Genomic DNA, 22,299 nt, shown 5'->3' with positions numbered 1-22,299 from the left:
GAGAATTCCACAACTAAGATGTTCAAGGGCAGAGGAGGAGGATCATAACAGCCAAACCTTAAGTGGCTCGTTTGCACACACAAACTGTGGGAAACAGAGGTGCATGTGTGTTACAGGGACACATGCAGACATTTCATAAGAACAACGGCCAAAATAATACCTATAGAACAGAGAGAAAGAGTAGCAACATTGCAGTGTATGAAAAGTGAAGGTTAAAGAGAGGTGATGCCAGGAGAATTAAAGAGATGAAGCCATAAATGTAGCTAACCTAAGTCACTTTCCTGGAAAGAGAATCCTAAACTGTAAGCCACAATAAAAAGCTCCCAGATTCATTCTAGGTTTTATCTTAATCAATCAATGTGATAATACATTTCTGTATTATTACACATAAATACTTAACTCCTTCATAATGTCCAGTTCTAAATCATTCATATTCATTCCAGTGTGAGGATGCCCATAACTCCTTCATAATGTCCAGTTCTAAATCATTCATATTCATTCCAGTGTGAGGATGCCCATCGCTTTCAAGCATAAAAATTTTACACTTGTCTGCTTCACTAAACTCCACCTATAACAGTTACTATATCATTTTCAATTCAATTTATTCAAAAAGCATACCATCATCAATTGCAGTAATCTCCCAAATGTACCAAGATGGCATGACCCGGATCCAATTTTACCCAATTTCACAAGTTTCACTTACTGCTCCATCCATACACACATCAAAACGTAGTATTTATTTATTTATTTATTTTGCTTTGTCGCTGTCTCCCGCGTTAGTGAGGTAGCGCAAGGAAACAGACGAAAGAATGGCCCAACCCGCCCACATACACATGTATATACATACATGTCCACACATGCACTATATACATACCTATACATCTCAATGTACACATATATATACACACACAGACATATACATATATACACATGTACATAATTCATACTGTCTGCCTTTATTTGTTCCCATCGCCACCTCGCCACACATGGAATAGCAACCCCCTCCCCCTCATGTGTACGAGGTAGCGCTAGGAAAAACACCAAAGGCCCCATTCGTTCACACTCAGTCTCTAGCTGTCATGTAATAATGCACCGAAACCACAGCCCCCTTTCCACATCCAGGCCCCACACACTTTGCATGGTTTACCCCAGACACTTCACATGCCCTGGTTCAATCCATTGACAGCACGTCGACCCCGGTATACCACATCGTTCCAATTCACTCTATTCCTTGCATGCCTTTCCCCCTCCTGCATGTTCAGGCCCCGATCACTCAAAATCTTTTTCACTCCATCTTTCAATCTCCAATTTGGTCTCCCACTTCTCCTCGTTCCCTCCACCTCTGACACATATATCCTCTTTGTCTATCTTTCCTCACTCATTCTCTCCATGTGACCAAACCATTTCAAAACACCCTCTTCTGCTCTCTCAACCACACTCTTTTTATTTCCACACATCTCTCTCACCCTTACATTACTTACTCGATCAAACCACCTCACACCACATATTGTCCTCAAACATCTCATTTCCAGCACATCCACCCTCCTGCGCACAACTCTATCCATAGCCCATGCCTCGCAACCATACAACATTGTTGGAACCACTATTCCTTCAAACATACCCATTTTTGCTTTACGAGATAATGTTCTCGACTTCCACAGTCTTCAAGGCTCCCAGAATTTTCGCCCCCTCCCCCAACCTATGATTCACTTCCACTTCCATGGTTTCATCCGCTGCCAGATCCACTCCCAGATATCTAAAACACTTCACTTCCTCCAGCTTTTCTCCATTCAAACTTACCTCCCAATTGACTTGACCCTCAACCCTATTGTACCTAATAACCTTGCTCTTATTCACATTTACTCTTAACTTTCTTCTTTCACACACTTTACCAAACTCAGTCACCAGCTTCTGCAGTTTCTTACATGAATCAGCCACCAGCGCTGTATCATCAGCGAACAACAACTGACTCACTTCCCAAGCTCTCTCATCCACAACAGACTGCATACTTGCCCCTCTTTCCAAAACTCTTGCATTCACCTCCCTAACAACCTCATCCATAAACAAATTAAACAACCAAGGAGACATCACACACCCCTGCCGCAAACCTACATTCACTGAGAACCAATCACTTTCCACTCTTCCTACACGTACACATGCCTTACATCCTCGATAAAAACTTTTCACTGCTTATAACAACTTGCCTCCCACACCATATATTCTTAATACCTTCCACAGAGCATCTCTATCAACTCTATCATATGCCTTCTCCAGATCCATAAATGCTACATACAAATCCATTTGTTTTTCTAAGTATTTCTCGCATACATTCTTCAAAGCAAACCACACATCCTCTACCACTTCTGAAACCACACTGCTCTTCCCCAATCTGATGCTCTGTACGTGCCTTCACCCTCTCAATCAATACCCTCCCATATAATCTACCAGGAATACTCAACAAACTTATACCTCTGTAATTTGAGCACTCACTCTTATCCCCTTTGCCTTTGTACAATGGCACTATGCAAGCATTCCGCCAATCCTCAGGCACCTCACCATGAATCATACATACATTAAATAACCTTACCAACCAGTCAACAATACAGTCACCCCCTTTTTTAATAAATTCCACTGCAATGCCATCCAAACCTGCTCCTTTGCCGGCTTTCATCTTCCGTAAAGCTTTTACTACCTCTTCTCTATTTACCAAATCATTTTCCCTAACCCTATCACTTTGCACACCACCTCGACCAAGACACCCCACATCTGCCACTCTATCATCAAACACATTCAACAAACTTCAAAATACTCACTCCATCTCCTTCTCACATCACCACTACTTGTTATCACCTCCCCATTAGCCCCCTTCACTGAAGTTCCCATTTGCTCCCTTGTCTTACGCACTTTATTTACCTCCTTCCAAAACATCTTTTTATTCTCCCTGAAATTTAATGATACTCTCTCACCCCAACTCTCATTTGCCCTCTTTTTCACCTCTTGCACCTTTCTCTTGACCTCCTGCCTCTTTCTTTTATACCTCTCCCACTCATTTGCATTTTTTCCCTGCAAAAATTGTTCAAATGCCTCTCTCTTCTCTTTCACTAACAATCTTACTTCTTCATTCCACCACTCACTACCTTTTCTAATCAACCCACCTCCCACGCTTCTCATGCCACACGCATCTTTTGCGCAAGCCATCACTGCTTCCCTAAATACAACCCATTACTCCCCCACTCCCCTTACCTCCTTTGTTCTCACCTTTTTCCATTCTGTTCTCAGTCTCTCCTGGTACTTCCTCACACAAGTCTCCTTCCCAAGCTCACTTACTCTCACCACTCTCTTCACCCCAACATTCTCTCTTCTTTTCTGAAAACCCCCACAAATCTTCACCTTTGCTTCCACAAGATAATGATCAGACATCCCTCCAGTTGCACCTCTCAGCACATTAACATCCAAAAGTCTCTCTTTCGTGCATCTATCAATTAACACGTAATCCAATAACGCTCTCTGGCCATCTCTCCTACTTACATACGTATACTTATGTATATCTCGCTTTTTAAAACCAGTAAGATGACATAATAGTGAAATTCTCCCACATCCATTTCACACCAATCACACACTAACTTTTACTCTTTCACAAGAAATACTTCCAAAAATCTTATGGCACTGATTACATAGTCTTTTAAAGGCCTTCATTCTTCTTACTTCATTCCTTTCTGAAAATCCATAAATACCATATACACATCTCTAAAGCTTCATTAATAATGAGTCACAGAAAAATATAAAAGATGTTTCAAGACAGAGGAAGAATCTTTCCTCAAAACTGCTGTAATAACTTATCTTTCTTTCCAAATCATCTTTTAATTCAGCAAGCAGTATAAATTTCACCAATACAAAGCAAAAGTGGTATCTTCCCATCTGCTCCAAGAGGCACAGCCATATCCAAGAATCATCCCATCTCATCTATAATTTCACATGTAACCTGAACCATATACATAAACAACCACAGTGAATGAAGCTCTCCTATGTTTGTTTCTGACCAATCACTGATTCCCCATATGCTCCTAAACATGTAATATTTTTGTATGGACGTTTAAAGTCCTTCTCTATTCTCTTAAACATGTCTCATTTTGTAAATCCATAAATGCTGTATAAATAGCTTCATTTTTCTCCATACACAAATTAATTGACAGGAAAAACAGGTCAACAACCCCTTTCATTCCTATAGTCTTCCTTCTCATCTAAAAGGAGGTCCACATTACAAGACCAATCTGTATCTTATTGCAAACTTTAACACTCATGCAAAGAGACCTTACTCCCTCTGTAAAGTTTCTGCAGTCATCCTCATTCCCTTGCAGTTGTGCGAGTTTTTCCTCAATATTTATTTTTGATAAAATACTGAAACAATGTGTACGTAAAATACAGGCAATGAAGATCATTCAGTTCTCATAATACAGCTTCCAATGAAAATAGAAAGCAACATTACAGAAGGAAGTTTCCATCTTCATCTTGGTTAAACACAGCCAGAGCACAAAACCTTTGCAAACTTAAGGGAGAAGTGTCAAAAGCAGTGCAAAGCGAAGTGGCAATAAAAACCTCTAATGGGTATGATTCACATGATACACAGTGTGCAAGTTGGCAATAAAAACCACTAATGGGTATGATGTACATGATTCACAGAGTGCAAGTTCGCAATAAAAACGACTAATGGGTATGACTTACATGATTCACAGTGTGCGAGTGCAATTGTTTCACCTTTTATTCGAACATTAACTACATTTCCTATTATGACGTGGGTACCTTTGGCCAATATATTAGTGTTACAAGCATAAAATGATATTCTGTTGGGGAAAAAATTGCTTGAACATCATAACAAGTACTGATAACATGTCAATGATTCTCATGCAAGGATATACAACTAAATAATGCATGGTGGTTTTGAATATCTACATCCATTTAAAGCAGGGAGAACCAATTAAAAATCTGGATGAACCTGAGAGGCTTACCAAAACAATCTCCAATTTCAGCTGGAAGTTCTTTTATCTGGTTCTCTGAAGCATTTAACTTGGCAAGTCTTTGCAGGTAACCTATGCTCAAAGGGAGTTCCATCAAGGAATTGCATGACACATCCTGAAATGCATAAAACAATGTATGTTTTGAAAAATTAAAAACCTTTACTCCCCAAGGCAGTCTCACAAGCATAAGAGATTCTCTTGGATATTTACTTGGAAACTCAGGTTTTGGATCTTCTACACCTCAGTGTTTCTGATGAGGAAGCACTGGCCTTCCACACACTTAACTATCCACTTAACCAGGTAGCAGTAGCTTGCGCACTAATTCTAAGCTCAAAAATAGCCAATCAGCAACCACATACATCTTCAACAAGTAGTTACAGTTACAAAAGCACTCAGGATTATCATCTTTCCTCTTCCTAGTGATGGTTCTGCATTTACAAAGACGCATGTTTGTTTGATTCTCTGTATATACTTCTCTTTCATACTTGATCACCACTTCCCACGTTAGTGCTAGGAAACAGAGGAAGAAAGAAGCATCCACTAACATACACACATGTATAGAGTATATTTATTTTATATTTATTTATTCATTTATTATACTTTGTCGCTGTCTCCCACGTTAGTGAGGTAGTGCAAGGAAACAAACGAAGAATGGCCCAACCCACCCATATACACATGTATATATATACATGTCCACACACAGCACATATACATATCTATACATCTAAACAAATAAATATATATATATTTTCTTTTTTTTTTGCTGTCTCCCGCGTTTGCGAGGTAGCGCAAGGAAACAGACGAAAGAAATGGCCCAACCCACCCCCATACATATGTATATACATACGTCCACACACGCAAATATACATACCTACACAGCTTTCCATGGTTTACCCCAGACGCTTCACATGCCCCGATTCAATCCACTGACAGCACGTCAACCCCGGTATACCACATCGCTCCAATTCACTCTATTCCTTGCCCTCCTTTCACCCTCCTGCATGTTCAGGCCCCGATCACACAAAATCTTTTTCACTCCATCTTTCCACCTCCAATTTGGTCTCCCTCTTCTCCTCGTTCCCTCCACCTCCGACACATATATCCTCTTGGTCAATCTTTCCTCACTCATTCTCTCCATGTGCCCAAACCATTTCAAAACACCCTCTTCTGCTCTCTCAACCACGCTCTTTTTATTTCCACACATCTCTCTTACCCTTACGTTACTTACTCGATCAAACCACCTCACACCACACATTGTCCTCAAACATCTCATTTCCAGCACATCCATCCTCCTGCGCACAACTCTATCCATAGCCCACGCCTCGCAACCATACAACATTGTTGGAACCACTATTCCTTCAAACATACCCATTTTTGCTTTCCGAGATAATGTTCTCGACTTCCACACATTCTTCAAGGCTCCCAGAATTTTCGCCCCCTCCCCCACCCTATGATCCACTTCCGCTTCCATGGTTCCATCTGCTGCCAGATCCACTCCCAGATATCTAAAACACTTCACTTCCTCCAGCTTTTCTCCATTCAAACTCACCTCCCAATTGACTTGACCCTCAACCCTACTGTACCTAATAACCTTGCTCTTATTCACATTTACTCGTAACTTTCTTCTTTCACACACTTTACCAAACTCAGTCACCAGCTTCTGCAGTTTCTCACATGAATCAGCCACCAACGCTGTATCATCAGCGAACAACAACTGACTCACTTCCCAAGCTCTCTCATCCCCAACAGACTTCATACTTGCCCCTCTTTCCAAAACTCTTGCATTCACCTCCCTAACAACCCCATCCATAAACAAATTAAACAACCATGGAGACATCACACACCCCTGCCGCAAACCTACATTCACTGAGAACCAATCACTTTCCTCTCTTCCTACACGTACACATGCCTTACATCCTCGATAAAAACTTTTCACTGCTTCTAACAACTTTTCTCCCACACCATATATTCTTAATACCTTCCACAGAGCATCTCTATCAACTCTATCATATGCCTTCTCCAGATCCATAAATGCTACATACAAATCCATTTGCTTTTCTAAGTATTTCTCACATACATTCTTCAAAGCAAACCTGACCACACATCCTCTACCACTTCTGAAACCACACTGCTCTTCCCCAATCTGATGCTCTGTACGTGCCTTCACCCTCTCAATCAATACCCTCCCATATAATCTACCAGGAATACTCAACAAACTTATACCTCTGTAATTTGAGCACTCACTCTTATCCCCTTTGCCTTTGTACAATGGCACTATGCAAGCATTCCGCCAATCCTCAGGCACCTCACCATGAATCATACATACATTAAATAACCTTACCAACCAGTCAACAATACAGTCACCCCCTTTTTTAATAAATTCCACTGCAATGCCATCCAAACCTGCTCCTTTGCCGGCTTTCATCTTCCGTAAAGCTTTTACTACCTCTTCTCTATTTACCAAATCATTTTCCCTAACCCTATCACTTTGCACACCACCTCGACCAAGACACCCCACATCTGCCACTCTATCATCAAACACATTCAACAAACTTCAAAATACTCACTCCATCTCCTTCTCACATCACCACTACTTGTTATCACCTCCCCATTAGCCCCCTTCACTGAAGTTCCCATTTGCTCCCTTGTCTTACGCACTTTATTTACCTCCTTCCAAAACATCTTTTTATTCTCCCTGAAATTTAATGATACTCTCTCACCCCAACTCTCATTTGCCCTCTTTTTCACCTCTTGCACCTTTCTCTTGACCTCCTGCCTCTTTCTTTTATACCTCTCCCACTCATTTGCATTTTTTCCCTGCAAAAATTGTTCAAATGCCTCTCTCTTCTCTTTCACTAACAATCTTACTTCTTCATTCCACCACTCACTACCTTTTCTAATCAACCCACCTCCCACGCTTCTCATGCCACACGCATCTTTTGCGCAAGCCATCACTGCTTCCCTAAATACAACCCATTACTCCCCCACTCCCCTTACCTCCTTTGTTCTCACCTTTTTCCATTCTGTTCTCAGTCTCTCCTGGTACTTCCTCACACAAGTCTCCTTCCCAAGCTCACTTACTCTCACCACTCTCTTCACCCCAACATTCTCTCTTCTTTTCTGAAAACCCCCACAAATCTTCACCTTTGCTTCCACAAGATAATGATCAGACATCCCTCCAGTTGCACCTCTCAGCACATTAACATCCAAAAGTCTCTCTTTCGTGCATCTATCAATTAACACGTAATCCAATAACGCTCTCTGGCCATCTCTCCTACTTACATACGTATACTTATGTATATCTCGCTTTTTAAAACCAGTAAGATGACATAATAGTGAAATTCTCCCACATCCATTTCACACCAATCACACACTAACTTTTACTCTTTCACAAGAAATACTTCCAAAAATCTTATGGCACTGATTACATAGTCTTTTAAAGGCCTTCATTCTTCTTACTTCATTCCTTTCTGAAAATCCATAAATACCATATACACATCTCTAAAGCTTCATTAATAATGAGTCACAGAAAAATATAAAAGATGTTTCAAGACAGAGGAAGAATCTTTCCTCAAAACTGCTGTAATAACTTATCTTTCTTTCCAAATCATCTTTTAATTCAGCAAGCAGTATAAATTTCACCAATACAAAGCAAAAGTGGTATCTTCCCATCTGCTCCAAGAGGCACAGCCATATCCAAGAATCATCCCATCTCATCTATAATTTCACATGTAACCTGAACCATATACATAAACAACCACAGTGAATGAAGCTCTCCTATGTTTGTTTCTGACCAATCACTGATTCCCCATATGCTCCTAAACATGTAATATTTTTGTATGGACGTTTAAAGTCCTTCTCTATTCTCTTAAACATGTCTCATTTTGTAAATCCATAAATGCTGTATAAATAGCTTCATTTTTCTCCATACACAAATTAATTGACAGGAAAAACAGGTCAACAACCCCTTTCATTCCTATAGTCTTCCTTCTCATCTAAAAGGAGGTCCACATTACAAGACCAATCTGTATCTTATTGCAAACTTTAACACTCATGCAAAGAGACCTTACTCCCTCTGTAAAGTTTCTGCAGTCATCCTCATTCCCTTGCAGTTGTGCGAGTTTTTCCTCAATATTTATTTTTGATAAAATACTGAAACAATGTGTACGTAAAATACAGGCAATGAAGATCATTCAGTTCTCATAATACAGCTTCCAATGAAAATAGAAAGCAACATTACAGAAGGAAGTTTCCATCTTCATCTTGGTTAAACACAGCCAGAGCACAAAACCTTTGCAAACTTAAGGGAGAAGTGTCAAAAGCAGTGCAAAGCGAAGTGGCAATAAAAACCTCTAATGGGTATGATTCACATGATACACAGTGTGCAAGTTGGCAATAAAAACCACTAATGGGTATGATGTACATGATTCACAGAGTGCAAGTTCGCAATAAAAACGACTAATGGGTATGACTTACATGATTCACAGTGTGCGAGTGCAATTGTTTCACCTTTTATTCGAACATTAACTACATTTCCTATTATGACGTGGGTACCTTTGGCCAATATATTAGTGTTACAAGCATAAAATGATATTCTGTTGGGGAAAAAATTGCTTGAACATCATAACAAGTACTGATAACATGTCAATGATTCTCATGCAAGGATATACAACTAAATAATGCATGGTGGTTTTGAATATCTACATCCATTTAAAGCAGGGAGAACCAATTAAAAATCTGGATGAACCTGAGAGGCTTACCAAAACAATCTCCAATTTCAGCTGGAAGTTCTTTTATCTGGTTCTCTGAAGCATTTAACTTGGCAAGTCTTTGCAGGTAACCTATGCTCAAAGGGAGTTCCATCAAGGAATTGCATGACACATCCTGAAATGCATAAAACAATGTATGTTTTGAAAAATTAAAAACCTTTACTCCCCAAGGCAGTCTCACAAGCATAAGAGATTCTCTTGGATATTTACTTGGAAACTCAGGTTTTGGATCTTCTACACCTCAGTGTTTCTGATGAGGAAGCACTGGCCTTCCACACACTTAACTATCCACTTAACCAGGTAGCAGTAGCTTGCGCACTAATTCTAAGCTCAAAAATAGCCAATCAGCAACCACATACATCTTCAACAAGTAGTTACAGTTACAAAAGCACTCAGGATTATCATCTTTCCTCTTCCTAGTGATGGTTCTGCATTTACAAAGACGCATGTTTGTTTGATTCTCTGTATATACTTCTCTTTCATACTTGATCACCACTTCCCACGTTAGTGCTAGGAAACAGAGGAAGAAAGAAGCATCCACTAACATACACACATGTATAGAGTATATTTATTTTATATTTATTTATTCATTTATTATACTTTGTCGCTGTCTCCCACGTTAGTGAGGTAGTGCAAGGAAACAAACGAAGAATGGCCCAACCCACCCATATACACATGTATATATATACATGTCCACACACAGCACATATACATATCTATACATCTAAACAAATAAATATATATATATTTTCTTTTTTTTTTGCTGTCTCCCGCGTTTGCGAGGTAGCGCAAGGAAACAGACGAAAGAAATGGCCCAACCCACCCCCATACATATGTATATACATACGTCCACACACGCAAATATACATACCTACACAGCTTTCCATGGTTTACCCCAGACGCTTCACATGCCCCGATTCAATCCACTGACAGCACGTCAACCCCGGTATACCACATCGCTCCAATTCACTCTATTCCTTGCCCTCCTTTCACCCTCCTGCATGTTCAGGCCCCGATCACACAAAATCTTTTTCACTCCATCTTTCCACCTCCAATTTGGTCTCCCTCTTCTCCTCGTTCCCTCCACCTCCGACACATATATCCTCTTGGTCAATCTTTCCTCACTCATTCTCTCCATGTGCCCAAACCATTTCAAAACACCCTCTTCTGCTCTCTCAACCACGCTCTTTTTATTTCCACACATCTCTCTTACCCTTACGTTACTTACTCGATCAAACCACCTCACACCACACATTGTCCTCAAACATCTCATTTCCAGCACATCCATCCTCCTGCGCACAACTCTATCCATAGCCCACGCCTCGCAACCATACAACATTGTTGGAACCACTATTCCTTCAAACATACCCATTTTTGCTTTCCGAGATAATGTTCTCGACTTCCACACATTCTTCAAGGCTCCCAGAATTTTCGCCCCCTCCCCCACCCTATGATCCACTTCCGCTTCCATGGTTCCATCTGCTGCCAGATCCACTCCCAGATATCTAAAACACTTCACTTCCTCCAGCTTTTCTCCATTCAAACTCACCTCCCAATTGACTTGACCCTCAACCCTACTGTACCTAATAACCTTGCTCTTATTCACATTTACTCGTAACTTTCTTCTTTCACACACTTTACCAAACTCAGTCACCAGCTTCTGCAGTTTCTCACATGAATCAGCCACCAACGCTGTATCATCAGCGAACAACAACTGACTCACTTCCCAAGCTCTCTCATCCCCAACAGACTTCATACTTGCCCCTCTTTCCAAAACTCTTGCATTCACCTCCCTAACAACCCCATCCATAAACAAATTAAACAACCATGGAGACATCACACACCCCTGCCGCAAACCTACATTCACTGAGAACCAATCACTTTCCTCTCTTCCTACACGTACACATGCCTTACATCCTCGATAAAAACTTTTCACTGCTTCTAACAACTTTTCTCCCACACCATATATTCTTAATACCTTCCACAGAGCATCTCTATCAACTCTATCATATGCCTTCTCCAGATCCATAAATGCTACATACAAATCCATTTGCTTTTCTAAGTATTTCTCACATACATTCTTCAAAGCAAACACCTGATCCACACATCCTCTACCACTTCTGAAACCACACTGTCTGGGGAGTAAAGTCAGGGGTTAGTGAGAGGACAAGAGCAAGGGAAGGAGTAGCAATACTCCTGAAACAGGAGTTGTGGGAGTATGTGATAGAATGTAAGAAAGTAAATTCTCGATTAATATGGGTAAAACTGAAAGTTGATGGAGAGAGGTGGGTGATTATTGGTGCATATGCACCTGGGCATGAGAAGAAAGATCATGAGAGGCAAGTGTTTTGGGAGCAGCTGAATGAGTGTGTTAGTGGTTTTGATGCACGAGACCGGGTTATAGTGATAATTGATTTGAATGCAAAGGTGAGTAATGTGGCAGTTGAGGGAATAATTGGTATACATGGGGTGTTCAGTGTTGTAAATGGAATGGTGAAGAGCTTGTAGATTTATGTGCTGAAAAAGGACTGATGATTGGGAATACCTGGTTTAAAAAGCGAGATATACATAAGTATACGTATGTAAGTAGGAGAGATGGCCAGAGAGCGTTATTGGATTACGTGTTAATTGACAGGCGTGCGAAAGAGAGACTTTTGGATGTTAATGTGCTGAGAGGTGCAACTGGAGGGATGTCTGATCATTATCTTGTGGAGGCTAAGGTGAAGATTTGTATGGGTTTTCAGAAAAGAAGAGTGAATGTTGGGGTGAAGAGGGTGGTGAGAGTAAGTGAGCTTGGGAAGGAGACCTGTGTGAGGAAGTACCAGGAGAGACTGAGTACAGAATGGAAAAAGGTGAGAACAATGGAAGTAAGGGGAGTGGGGGAGGAATGGGATGTATTTAGGGAATCAGTGATGGATTGCGCACAAGATGCTTGTGGCATGAGAAGAGTGGGAAGTGGGTTGATTAGAAAGGGTAGTGAGTGGTGGGATGAAGAAGTAAGAGTATTAGTGAAAGAGAAGAGAGAGGCATTTGGACGATTTTTGCAGGGAAAAAATGCAATTGAGTGGGAGATGTATAAAAGAAAGAGACAGGAGGTCAAGAGAAAGGTGCAAGAGGTGAAAAAAAGGGCAAATGAGAGTTGGGGTGAGAGAGTATCATTAAATTTTAGGGAGAATAAAAAGATGTTCTGGAAGGAGGTAAATAAAGTGCGTAAGACAAGGGAGCAAATGGGAACTTCAGTGAAGGGCGCAAATGGGGAGGTGATAACAAGTAGTGGTGATGTGAGAAGGAGATGGAGTGAGTATTTTGAAGGTTTGTTGAATGTGTGTGATGAGAGAGTGGCAGATATAGGGTGTTTTGGTCGAGGTGGTATGCAAAGTGAGAGGGTTAGGGAAAATGATTTGGTAAACAGAGAAGAGGTAGTGAAAGCTTTGCGGAAGATGAAAGCCGGTAAGGCAGCAGGTTTGGATGGTACTGCAGTGGAATTTATTAAAAAAGGGGGTGACTGTATAGTTGACTGGTTGGTAAGGTTATTTAATGTATGTATGACTCATGGTGAGGTGCCTGAGGATTGGCGGAATGCGTGCATAGTGCCATTGTACAAAGGCAAAGGGGATAAGAGTGAGTGCTCAAATTACAGAGGTATAAGTTTGTTGAGTATTCCTGGTAAATTATATGGGAGGGTATTGATTGAGAGGGTGAAGGCATGTACAGAGCATCAGATACAGAGCCATTTCTTTCGTCTGTTTCCTTGCGCTACCTCGCAAACACGGGAGACAGCGACAAAGTATAATAAAAAAAAAAAATAATATATATATATATATATATATATATATATATATATATTTTTTTTTTTTTTTTTTTTTTTTACTTTGTCGCTGTCTCCCGCGTTTGCGAGGTAGCGCAAGGAAACAGACGAAAGAAATGGCCCAACCCCCCCCATACACATGTATATACATACATCCACACACGCAAATATACATATATATATATATATATATATATATATATATATATATATATATATATATACATATATATATATATATATATATATATTATTTTATTATTATAAATAAATATATATATATATATATATATATATATATATATATATACACCCAAAAACACACATATACATATTATACGCATACACAGCCATATACACATTTTTTTTTTTTTTTTTTTGCTTTGTCGCTGTCTCCCGCGTTTGCGAGGTAGCGCAAGGAAACAGACGAAAGAAATGGCCCAACCCACCCCCATACACATGTATATACATACGTCCACACACGCAAATATACATACCTACACAGCTTTCCATGGTTTACCCCAGACACTTCACATGCCCTGATTCACTCCACTGACAGCACGTCAACCCCGGTATACCACATCGATCCAATTCACTCTATTCCTTGCCCTCCTTTCACCCTCCTGCATGTTCAGGCCCCAATCACACAAAATCTTTTTCACTCCATCTTTCCACCTTCAATTTGGTCTCCCACTTCTCCTCGTTCCCTCCACCTCCGACACATATATCCTCTTGGTCAATCTTTCCTTACTCATTCTCTCCATGTGCCCAAACCATTTCAAAACACCCTCTTCTGCTCTCTCAACCATGCTCTTTTTATTTCCACACATCTCTCTTACCCTTACGTTACTTACTCGATCAAACCACCTCACACCACACATTGTCCTCAAACATCTCATTTCCAGCACATCCACCCTCCTGCGCACAACTCTATCCATAGCCCACGATTCGCAACCATACAACATTGTTGGAACCACTATTCCTTCAAACATACCCATTTTTGCTTTCCGAGATAATGTTCTCGACTTCCACACTACTCACCAAATATTCTAAAACTGACAAGTTTCCCAAATCTTCAGAGAGAGTTGTGAGATTATTGTGATCAAGTTGCAGTGACCTCAAGTCAGGAAGAAGAAACAAACCAGCTGGCAAGTCTTCAAGGCGGTTGTGGCTCAGATTCAACCGATGAAGGCAAGTTAGATCTCCAAAAGTTGATGGAAGAGCTGTCAGGCAGTTATCTGAAAGCTTCAATGTTTTCTCAAATTATGCACAATATACATGTCACTCTCCAAATATCATTACAAGCTTATAAAAGAAGAGCCATAATGTTAAATGTATACATAACTTTAAGCTGCACTACAATGTATTTAAACAGGGTTTTCATTTCCTTTAGTTGTCTTTTGGAAAATTCTTTTTTTATTATACTTCGTTGCTGTCTCCCCTGTTAGCAAAGTAGCGCAAGGAAACAGATGAAAGAATGGCCCAACCTATCCACATACACATGTATATACATACATGTCCACACATGTACATATACATACCTATACATTTCAACAAATACATATATATACATACACAGACATATGCATATATACACAAGTACATAATTCATACTTGCTGCCTTTATTCATTCCCGTCACCACCACGCCACACACGAAATGACAACCCTCTCCCCACACATGCGTGCGAGGTAGCGCTAGGAAGAGACAACAAAGGCCACATTCAATCACACTCAGCCTCTAGCTGTCATGTGTAATGCACCAAAACCAAGGCTCCCTTTCCACATCCAGGCCCCACAAAACTTTCCATGGTTTACCCCAGATGCTTCACATGCCCTGGTTCAATCCACTGACAGCATGTCGACCCTGGTACACCACAATAAACAATATATGTTACATTAATCAATACTCATTCATTACCAGTAATGAACTTTAATGAGTCTTTTCACTTACCTGAGCCACCTTTTGGAAACCACCCTACTATATATGATACATTAATCAACACTTCCTTTGTTACCAGTAGTACCTTTAAAATGTAAGCTTAATCCAACATATCTGTTGATCAAAAAGGACAAACAAAAATACAGTACATTAAAACTAATACTTACATCTAAAATCTGAAGAGAAAGGAGATTACTAATCTTTGGAGAAATAGAGTTCAGTTGGTTTGATGATAGATAAAGACGAGTGAGATCTGTTTGTTCCCACCATCTATCATCATCACTACCATCCATGCTCATATTCATTGTCATCTTCTTTGCTTCTTCTGCATCCATTTCATTAATATGATACACTTTATCAGGCACTGGAAACAAAATTCCAAAAACTTACTATTCACATTCATCATTTAAATACCATTTCATAAATTCACTGTATACCACATTTTTTAATAAGAAACATAGTAGCAAACTATATACAGACCAATGAATATTCAGTATGTTCCAAAATATCTTCACCAAAGAATGGGTGATTCACTTGAAAACACTAAGTATGTGAAAATGAAGAGTAAATCAAGACTGCAATAGTATAGAATTAAGGTTTTCAAATGAACTACATACTGAGAAGTTTCTATTTTTTTCTGTCTTCCATACTTCATCACCATTTCTTGTGTTAGCTGGGTAGTGCCAGGAAATGGCTACATTTGCTCACATCCATTTTCTAGCTGTCATGTGCAATGTGCTGAAACAATAGCCCCCTACCCACAAAAAGGCCTAACAGACCTGGTCACTTCATATGCCCTAGTTTCTGTATACTAATGTTAAACTGATCTATTTACCTACAGCAGTTTAATGATCTGTTGCTACAAGCTGATGATAAATGATGAGAGTAAATGTAAACAAATATATGCAGTTCCAAGATACAAACTAACACAAGCAATTAAAAGACTTAAATAAATTCATTACATACACTTGGCAATGTACTATTTATGGAATGAACCAGGGCATATGAAGAAATGAGGGTAAACCATGGAAAGGTCCATGGGGCCTGGTTGTGGATAGGAGGCTTTGGTTTTATTACATCAAACATGACAGCTAGAGAAAGAATGTGAACAAAGAGGCCTTTTCTTTATCTGTTCCTGGCAGAACCTTGCTAATACGGGAAATACAACTATGACAGAAAACAAACACACACAGTGAACTGCATAAACTAAGGAAAACCATGGAATTAGCTACTGGGGCTTGGCTGTGGATGGTAGGGTCTAGTACAGTGCATTATACGCAACAGTCTGAATTTGGAGGCTGTTATTCAAATATTCCTAATGCTACCTCACTAAAGCATGAAAAGCATTTAATCATAAAACAAAACTTCTTTACTACCCATCGAAGTACAAAAATATGCTCTATACATCCTTTTTATGAATCAATATATGATTAAAAGATAAAAATATTATAGCAATCTTACCTTCAGCCATTCCTCTATTTGACAGGTTCAGTTGTCCTGATTTTCTTGCCATTCTAATGATCTGTGGATGTAAGTCATCCCCTTTTGTTGTACCAAATACAGCACCAATATTAGCAAACCCTTGCATCACAGGCCTTCCTCCACGAACACGAATTCTCGCTCGAATGGAACTGTGGCCCTTAGCTCCCGGCTTGTGAAATGGACTCAACTTTGGTGTCTTTGTCCTAAAATAGAAAAAAATCATGAATGATACTACTATCTATCTATCTATCTATATAGGTATGTTTGAAGGAATAGTAGTTCCAACAATGTTATACGATTGCAAGGCATGAGATATAGATAGGGTTGTATGGAGGAGGGTAGATGTGTTGGAAATGAAATGTTTGAGGACAATATGTGGTGTGAGGTGCTTTGACTGACAAAGTAATGAAAGGGTAAGAGAGATGTGTGGAAATAAAAAGAGTGTGGTTGAGAGAGCAGAAGAGGGAGTGTTGAAATGGTTTGGACATATGGAGAGAATGAGAGAGGAAAGATTAATTGTCAAGATGGATGTATGTGTCAGAGGTGGAGGGAACAAGGAGAAGCAGGAGACCAAATTGGAGGTGGAAGGATGGAGTGAAAAGATTTTGAGCTATTGGAGCCTGAACATACAGGAGTGAGAGGCGTGCAAGGAACAGAGTGAATTGGAACAATGTGGTGTGCTAAGGTCAACGTGCTGTCAATGAACTGAACTAGGGCTTGTGAAGCGTCTGGGGTAAACCATGGGGCCTGGATGCGGATAGGGAGCTGTGGTTTTGGTGCATTACTCATGACAGCTAGACTAAATGTGAACGAATGATGCCTTTTTTGTCCTTACCTGGAGCTACCTCGCTGAAAAAAAAGGGGGGTATGCATATTCCAGTGTGGTGGGGTAGCAACAGGAAAGGATAAAGGCAAGCAAGTATGAATAAGTATTCTTTTTTTATTATACTTTGTCGCTGTCTCCTGCGCAGCGAGGTAGCGCAAGAACAGATGAAAGAATGGCCCAACCCACCCACATACACATGTATATACATACACACCACACACGCACATATACATACCTATACATATCCATACATGCTTCATCCATCCATTCCTGTCGCCACCCCGCCACACATGAAATGGCACCCCCCCTCCCCCCATGCACGCACAAGGTAGCGCTAGGAAAAGACAACAAAGGCCTCATTCATTCACACCCAGTCTCTAGTTGTCATGTGTAATGCACTGACATCACAGCTCTATTTCCACATCCAGACCCCACAGAACTTTCTCCGATTTACCCCAGACACTTCAAATGCCCTTGTTCAATATATTGACAGCATGTCCACCCCGGTATATCACATCGTTCCAATTCACTCTCTTCCTTGCACGCCTTTCACCCTCCTGTATGTTCAGGCCCCGATCACTCAAAATCTTTTTCACTTCATCTTTCCACCTCCAAGTTGGTCTCCCACTTCTCCTCGTCCCCTCCACCTTTGACACATATATCCTCTTTGTCAATCTTTCCTCACTCATTCTCTCCACGTGACCAAACCATTTCAATACATCGTATTCTGCTCTCTTAACCACACTTTTTATTATCACACATCTCTCTTACCCTTTCATTACTTAATCGATCAAACCACCTCACACCACATATTGTCCTTAAACATTTCATTTCCAAAACATCCACCCTCCTCCGCACAACCCTATCTATAGCCTATGCCTCACAACCATATAACATTGTTGGAACCACCATTCCTTCAAACGTACCCATTTTTGCTCCGAGATAATGTTCTTGCCTTCCACACATTCTTCAACACTCCCAGAACCTTTGCCACCCTCCCCCACACTGTGACTCACTTCCGTTTCCATGGTTCTATCCCTTGCCAAATCCACTCCCAGATATCTAAAACACTTCACTTCCTCAAGTTTTTCTCCACTCAAACTTACCATCCAATTAACTTGTCCCTCAACCCTACTGAACCTAACAACCTTGCTCTTATTCACATTTACTCTAAGCTTTCGTCTTTCACACACTTTACTAAACTCAGTCACCAACTTCTTCAGTTTCTTACCAGAATCAGCCACCAGGGCTGTATCATCAGCGAACAACTGGCTCACTTCCCAAGGACTCTCTTCCACAACAGACTGTATACTTCCTCCTCTCTCCAAAATTCTTGCATTAACTCCTAACAACCCCATCCATAAACAAATTAAACAGCCATGGAGACATCTTGCACCCTTGCCACAAACCCAACACTTAGCAGACATACAAATGTTAAAATACTAGGGGGAAATTTAAGCAAAGCTTATGAACATTAGTTCTGATACAATGATTCCCATGGCCTACAACAAGTCTTTATATGAAAACTTAAGCTCTTGTAAATGTCCAAGGCAATTTGGATTTTCCATTTCCTGAATTTGATCTCTGATGAAGGTAGTTTGCCTAAAACTGCCTTTAACAAGATATGCATATTCACAAGGGTAAATGGATAGAGACAAGTACAAAATAAATGCATGTGAATGGAACTGCAGATACTCTATAACTCAGATATGTTACCTGTGTGCTAGAGAAAGTTAAGGGGGAATGGTGGGTTAATGCAATCAGGCTTGATAATTCAAATGACTACAAGAAGAAAGATAAAATTTTTTATCACAGATGAGAGAGAGTTGATAAGTAACGGCAGATATGTAAGTTCTAAGTTACTTTTGACAAAATTCAAGTATTACAGATTTAAGATGACTGCTAACACAAATCAATAAAAAAAATTACAGAGGTTATGGATGCTTTACAAAGAAAACTTGATAGAGATGGGGAACTGGATCTAGGAAAGAAATTCAAATGCATAAGTCAAGTGAGTGTAAAAAAGGGAGATAGAGCAACAGGAATGATATCTAAGCATGTGTTCTAATGAGAGAATATGTGTCGTACAGTATGTGCACTAGAAAATATTACCTTATACACTAAACATGAGACTTAATGCCATGGCAATATATCAAAATACATATCTTTTGAAAATTATTCAATAATAAACTGATATCTAAGCATGGGGTTCTAATGAGAGAATATATGCTGCACAGTAAGTGCACTAGAAGATATTACTTTATACACTAAACATGAGACTTAATTCCACAGCAATATATCAAAATACAGTATATCTTCTGAAAATTATTCACTAATAAATCTGGTGTATTCTTTGAGATATTATGTAAAGACGACTATGAAACTTACCCATCTTCATCAAATGAGTCAGAATCTCTTCTGCTGGACCCAGGAGATCCTGATCCACGGTTCATTTTGGATGATGGAACAGAAGTATTGGAGACACCTCGAGAGCTACTTCGCAAAGCTCCTTGATTAAGGTTAGGTTTTGGTGGTCGCACAGGTTTCATTGACTTCTGTGAGCTCCTTAAATCTTTAAAAATAAATACATAAAATAGGAAGGTGCAAAAAAAAGTCATACAATATATAAGAAAACCTACAAGAGAATATTCACTTCCAAGCTGAGTTCACCCTGTTCTAAGTGTGTAACATGCAACAAGAATTGTTGATAACCATTTCTTTCCCAATACCTTGAATATCTACTTCCAAGCTGAGCTCACCCTGTTCTAAGTGTGTAACATGCAATAAGAACTGTCAATAAACATTTCTTTCCCTATACCTTGAAGCACTGGAACTCTCTACCCTCTCAAGCCTTTGCCAATAACTATGATCAGGGCAATTTTTAAAACACAGGTTTTTTATTTACTTCAAAATTAGTATCTATTATCTTATCATGCTTGATCATCATTTCCTGCATTAGTGAGGTAGTGCCAGGAAACACAAGAAGAATGACTCATCCACTCATATGCATACATATATACGTATTCATTTATTTATTTATTCATTTTGCTTTGTCGCTGTCTCCCGCATTAGCGAGGTAGCGCAAGGAAACAGACGAAAGAAATGGCCCAACCCACCCACATACACATGTATATACATACACGTCCACCCACGCAAATATACATACCTATACAACTCAATGTACACATATATATACACACACAGACATATACATAAATACACATGTACATAATTCATACTGTCTGCCTTTGTCTATTCCCATATATACGTACATGTACATATACAAATACATAGATAATATTTTCTTTCTTTCTTTCAAACTATTCGCCATTTCCCGCGTTAGCGAGGTAGCGTTAAGAACAGAGAACTGGGCCTTTAAGGGAATATCCTCACCTGGCCCCCTTCTCTATTCCTTCTTTTGGAAAATTAAAAAAAAATAATGAGAGGGGAGGATTTCCAGCCCCCCACTCCCTCCCCTTTTAGTCGCCTTCTATGACACGCAGGGAATACGTGGGAAGTATTCTTTCTCCCCTATCCCCAGGGATAACATAGATAATATATTTATCTTATTTATTATACTGTGTCACTGTCTCTCGCGTTAGCGAGGTAGCACAAGGAAACATACGAAAGAATGGCCCAACCCACCCACATACACATGTATATACATACAAGTCCACACACACACATATACATACCTAAATATTTCAACATACACATATGTATACATGCACAGACATATACATATATACACATGTACATAATTCATACTTGCTGCCTTTATTCATTCCCATCGCCACCCTACCACACATGAAATGACACACCCTTCCCCAGCACACGTGTGAGGTAGCACTAGGAAAAGACAACAAAGGCCACATTCATTCACACTCAGTCTCTAGCTGTCATGTATAATGCACCAAAACCAGAGCTCCCTTTCCACATCCAGGCCCGACAAAACTTTCCATGGTTTACTCAACGCTTCACCTGCCCTGGTTGAATCCATTGACAGCACGTCGACCCCAGTATACCACATCATTCCAATTCACCTTATTCCTTGCACGCCTTTCATCCTCCTGCATGTTCAGGCCCCAATCGCTCAAAATCTTTTGCACTCGATCCTTCCACCTCCAATTTGGTCTCCCACTTCTCGTTCCCTCCACCTCTGACACATATATCCTCTTTGTCAATCTTTCTTCTCCCATTCTCTCCATGTGACCAAACCATTTCAAAACACCCTCTTCAGCTCTCTCAACCACACTCTTTTTATTACCACATATCTCTCTACCCTTTCATTACTTAATCAAACGACCTCACACCACATATTGTCCTCAAACATCTCATTTCCAACACACATTTTGACTCCTCCCCAACCCCATGACTCACTTCTGCTTCCATGGTTCCATCCGCTGCCAGATCAACTCCCAGATGTCTAAAACACTTCATTTCCTCCAGTATTTCTCCA

The 22,299-nt window shown here is 40.0% G+C and overlaps 1 protein-coding gene across 1 annotated transcript in view; it reads right to left on the bottom strand.

Moving 5' to 3' along the window:
- Nucleotides 1-22,299, bottom strand: part of LOC139767574 (leucine-rich repeat-containing protein 40-like) — a 75,332-nt gene that overhangs the window by 31,492 nt on the left and 21,541 nt on the right. Inside the window, exons 5-9 of the mRNA XM_071697009.1 lie at nt 20,229-20,412; nt 16,994-17,217; nt 15,700-15,896; nt 14,634-14,837; nt 9,776-9,899 (exon numbers count right to left, since the gene is read on the bottom strand). Of these exons, the coding sequence (XP_071553110.1) occupies nt 9,776-9,899; nt 14,634-14,837; nt 15,700-15,896; nt 16,994-17,217; nt 20,229-20,412 (933 nt within the window). The remainder of the gene's footprint in view (nt 1-9,775; nt 9,900-14,633; nt 14,838-15,699; nt 15,897-16,993; nt 17,218-20,228; nt 20,413-22,299) is intronic.

This window comes from Panulirus ornatus, chromosome 62 (genome assembly GCF_036320965.1).
Source record: "Panulirus ornatus isolate Po-2019 chromosome 62, ASM3632096v1, whole genome shotgun sequence".
NCBI classification, from domain to species: Eukaryota; Metazoa; Arthropoda; class Malacostraca; order Decapoda; family Palinuridae; genus Panulirus; species Panulirus ornatus.
Note: the sequence above shows the minus strand (reverse complement) of the source record. Positions and strands in the feature narration are given on the sequence as shown.